At 42.0% G+C, this 4,970-nt stretch overlaps 1 protein-coding gene across 1 annotated transcript in view; it reads left to right on the forward strand.

The window, feature by feature from the left end:
* Positions 1-4,970, forward strand: part of DMD (dystrophin) — a gene marked incomplete at its 5' end in the record, with an annotated part of 239,818 nt that overhangs the window by 116,922 nt on the left and 117,926 nt on the right. The window contains 1 exon segment of the mRNA XM_015570125.1: positions 1,627-1,701. Within this exon segment, the coding sequence (XP_015425611.1) occupies positions 1,627-1,701 (75 nt within the window).

The following is a 4,970-nucleotide window of genomic DNA, read 5'->3' on the forward strand; positions in this document are numbered from 1 at the left end:
ATTCCTGTACACATCTTTTTGTGGACATGTATTTATTTTCAGTAAACATCTAGGAGTAAACTAGCTGTGTTATAAGATAGATATATGTTTAATTTCATAAGAAATAGCTAAACTAGTCATATTGTTTTTCATTCACACCAGAACTGTATGAGAATTCCAGTTGCTTCACATCCTTGCCAACATTTAGTATTGTCAGTCTTTTTTACTTTTATTTTTACGCTGAATATTTTAGAGTAAATTACAGACATTGTTTTTCTCCCCCCTAATTTCAATTTAGGTTTTTATATTTGGTCTCTGCAAAGGCCATAAAGCTAATAATGTTGACCCAAGCGATTTGGATATGGATTAAATTATTTCCCTTTTTTAACCCCCAATTAGAATTGGTTTTGTGCCCAGCTGGTGTGGCTCAGTGGTTGAGCGTCGACTCATGCACCAAGAAGTCGCTGGTTCCATTTCTGGTCAGGGCACATGCCAGGGTTGTGGGCTCGATCCCCAGCAGGGGGTGTGCAGGAGGCAGCCAATTGATATTGATGTTTCTCTCTCATCCATGTTTCTATCTCTCTTCCTTTCCCTTCTCTAAAAATCAAAACATTAAAAAAAATAAACAGTTTTGTGGGTGCAATTAATTATGGCAGTCATACTTGCTAGTACATTTTTTTCTTTCTTCTTTTGTTCATTTATTCATTCAGTCTGTTAATCAGTCCCCTAGCTGTATTAGACCTGCTTTTTCAGAGAGCGGTCAGATATTAAGTTACTGGGAAATATGACAGAAGTAGGAGACAGGGTTCTTGTTTTCAAGGAGCTTTTTGGAGCTGGGTTCCTGAAACGTAAATATACAGAAACTCTAGAAAAGAAATATTGCCCAGGGTGTATCAAGGCTTGCGTAGACTTGAGTAAGGGTATCATCTAAATATAGCTTTCAGCTAGGTGAGTTGGAACTTGATAGGTGACTGTAGAAACCGCAATAGCAGAAATTGTTGAACTGTTCATCTGTGCTGAATACTAGTATGATTACACTTTAGAATATGAACTAGATCTTTATTTTAGTCCCAATTATATTTTCAAGTACATCATACACCCACATATATGTTGGATAAGAAATACTCAAAATGTTAACAGTGCATATATTTGGGTAATGGGACCATGGGTGACTTATTTACTTGATTTTATATTTCCCTTTAACTTCTAATTTTTCCATGGTGAACATATTTAACTTTTATTTTCTAATCAGAAAAAAAAATGTTATGTTGCCACTTGATTTTTGCTAAGTTCTAATGGTGTTTCAATAATACATTCCTTGTTCTCTTTAATCCTGTGTAGCAAAGAGTCACTACAATCAGACCAGGATTACAGTGTGAAAAAAAAATGCCTGAAAACCCTGCAGAATAGTCCACTGTAGTCCTTAATAGAACTTAGGTGTCTGGATTATCAAAGAGAAAAAAAGATGTTTTTATTAATTTCCCCATATTGACATAATTTTACTTCCCAAAACTTGGAGCATATGCAATATTTTTTCCCTAGCCTATTTTTGTCATTATTATTGCAGTTGGCAAATTATTGTGACTTTTTGCCTGTGCTTTCTGATGAAATAACAAATGATATGTGTTTCCCCTTTGTTTTCTCCAGCTGACCTGAATAATGTCAGGTTCTCAGCTTATAGGACTGCCATGAAACTCCGAAGACTGCAGAAGGCTCTTTGCTGTGAGTATTTTATCAGTTTTGGATATTTACTCTTGATAGTTACTCTTTGCTTTAAAAAAAGGGGAGGGATGGGTTTGGGGAGAAGGGGGTCAGTGAGGATAAAAAAACCCAACAAAGCAGATATCTGTCTGTAATACTTTCAGCAATAAAGATAAATTAAAAAATAAAAAATAGCCTGGCAGGTGTTGCTTAGTGGTTGAGCATCAACCTATGAATCAGGACATCAGGGTTCGATTTCCAGTCAGGGCACATGCCTGGGTTGTGGACTCCATCCCCAGTGTGGGGTGTACAGGAGTCAGCAGATCAATGATTCTCTCTCATCATTGATGTTTCTCTCTCTCCTTCTTCTTTCCTCTCTGAAATCAATAAAAATGTTTAAAAAAATAAACAATTAAATTTTAAAAAGAGTGTCTGGGGTATTTTCTGTCTTTTTTTTCAAATCCTCACCCAAGGATATGTTTTTATTGATTTTAGAGAGATAGGGAGGGAGTGAAAGAGAGAGGAAGTGACAGGCATTGATGTGAGAGAGAAATATTGATTATTGGTTGCTTCCCATACATGCCCTGACCAGGGATGGAACCTGCAACCTGGGTATGTGCCCTGACCAGGGCACAGGATGATGCTCCAACTAACTGAGCCACATCAGTCAGGGCCTGTTGAGGTATTTTCATTTGGAGAGACAGGGAAAAGACGCTATCACAAGTCCATTTGTAGCATAGAGTTCATTTTTTAAAAGGATCTTTGGCCTAATGTTTACCTAGACTATTTTATATTGTTTAGAATCATTCCTGGCACCATTCTTTGCTACTGATATTGAATCACTAAAATATCGATAACCTTATTTTCCAACTAGTGGCACTGATATCCAGAATTATCTTTATGAAACTTGAATTATGTCCTCCTATTGAAAGGTATTTAGTACTAGCAGTAGTAATATTAGATTGCCTTATCTAAACCAAAGTTTGAACTTTTAAAAAAATACATTTTATTGATTTTTTTACAGAGAGGAAGGGAGAGGGATAGTTAGAAACATTGATGAGAGAGAAACATAGATCAGCTGCCTTCTGCACACCCCCTACTGGGGATGTGCCCACAACCAAGGTACATGCCCTTGACCAGAATCGAACCTGGGCCCCTTCAGTCCGCAGGCTGACACTCTATCCACTGAGCCAAACTGGCTCGGGCCATATTCATTTCTCCCCGGGTGGAGTGGCTGGGCTGTATGCTGGGTACATGTTTAACGTCGGGAGAAACCGAAGGATCTCTTGGGAATATATTACCTATATAATAAAAGCCTATTATGCTAAGTGTCCAGTTGGCCGTTTAACCAATCAAATCGTAGTATGCAAATGATATGCTAAGGCTGCTCAACTGCTTGCTATGACGTGCACTGACCACCAGGTGGTAGACAGTTGACCAATAGGTTAGCTTGCTGCTGGGGTCTGGCAGATCAGGACTGAGCGAGATGGAGCGAGACGGACACACCCTGGAGCTCTCCCGTGTCCCTCCCCAGGCCCTATCATGCACCAGTGGGGTCCCTTGGCCTGGCCTGCACCCTCTCGCAATCCAGGACCCCTTGGGGGATGTCAGAGAGCCGGTTCCGACCCGATGGTGGAACGACCAGTTGCTGGGATGTGTACTGACCACCAGGGGGCAGACGCTCAATGCAGGAGCCGCCCCCTAGTAGTCAGTGCATTCATGGTGGTAACAGGCCTAAGCTGTCAGTCGGACATCCCCCAAGGGCTCCTGGACTGTGAGAGGGCGCAGGCGGGCTGAGGGTTTCCCCTGCAACCCGAGTGCATGAATTTTGTGCACTAGGCTTCTAGTATACAATAGCACTTCACAATAACCAATTCATAATTACCCTTTTATCAGTGGAAAGCAGTATCTCTGGGACAGGAACAGAAAAAGAAAAAGAGGCAGAAAGCTTTCTCTATCCAGCCTGCTGACTCCGCCCCACCCCAAGCTGCCTCTTTCCAGCTCTGGGACATTAACAGGTCCCTATGGAAATCCTAGGCCTGGAGAGCCCTTTATAACCACTTAAACTTGGCAGCGATATTGCTGAAAAACGATAACAACTTCAGACTTTAAGCTGGCGAAATAAAAACCTAAATTTATCTTCAGTCGTGCATCCATTCCATGAAAACATATTCAACCCTACTCTGTGGTAGGCTTTCTGCTAAGCATTGGAGAGACCAAAATTAAGAAGAAAAGCCTACTCTTTCCTTCCAAATAATTCCATTTTTAGGATGTTTCTTCTCCGTTTTCCATTTATAAAAACACTTGCCAGTAACCCTCTTTGACCATCTTATTGCTGGCCTCCACAGACCCCCTGGTAAGACCCCCTCATTCCCAAAGTCTTGGCAGTCAGGGTTCACGGTCCTTCTCTATTCCCCAGTACTGGCCCCAATTCTGGATGACTTCAACAGTGGCATGGATAATTCACGCATCACTGTAGCCTCTCAGTTCCTTAACTTCCGATTTCATCTCCATGGAGATTCACATCCTGCTCCACCTCTGCCATCTATTCAAATGGTCAGCTCCTGGACCTAATCAGCTGGAACTGTTCCAGTCCTGAAATAATGGTTTAGCTATGCTACTTGCTGACCACAGCTTCTTGGCCTTCCAATTACTTCTGCACTAACTTCCTCTACCTCCCTGAGCAGTTAGGCTCTTGATCCCTCTACCTCCTAATTGCTAGGTTCCACCAGAATTCATAGCTTCTTCTACCCAAATGGACTTGACAGACATCACTTTGCCCACATCCTCATTTATCTTGAGCAGTTGTCCTCTGCCCACCCTGGGGCAGAACCATCGGGCTCCTGACTGCTGAGTATGCCTGGAGTGATACTGCAGCCCTGCAGATGGGGGCTGCTGTAAGATGCTCAGCTGACTCTGGACTAACTTGGAAGATCTTACAAAGACTTTCCCTTTTCAGCCTGGTCAGTGTGGCTCAGTAGTTGAGCATCAACCTATGAACCTGGAGGTCACAGTTCAACTCCTGGTCAGGGCACGTGCTTGATCCCCAGTATGGGGCATGCAGGAGGCAGCCAAACAATGATTTTCTCTTATCATTGATGTTTCTCTCTCGCCCTCTGCCATCCTCTCTGAAATCAATAAAAAAAATACTAGTATATATTTTTAAGAAATTACATATTTGCTTTGTCCCCAGTTCCTGGCATAGAGCTCGTAAAAACCTTGGAATGTCCTGACTGATAGGGTCGGAACTGGTTGCCAGAGGAAGGCTAGAACTCTCAGCCCAGCTCCAC

This window comes from Myotis davidii, unplaced genomic scaffold, assembly GCF_000327345.1.
Source record: "Myotis davidii unplaced genomic scaffold, ASM32734v1 scaffold1246, whole genome shotgun sequence".
Lineage (NCBI taxonomy): Eukaryota > Metazoa > Chordata > Mammalia > Chiroptera > Vespertilionidae > Myotis > Myotis davidii.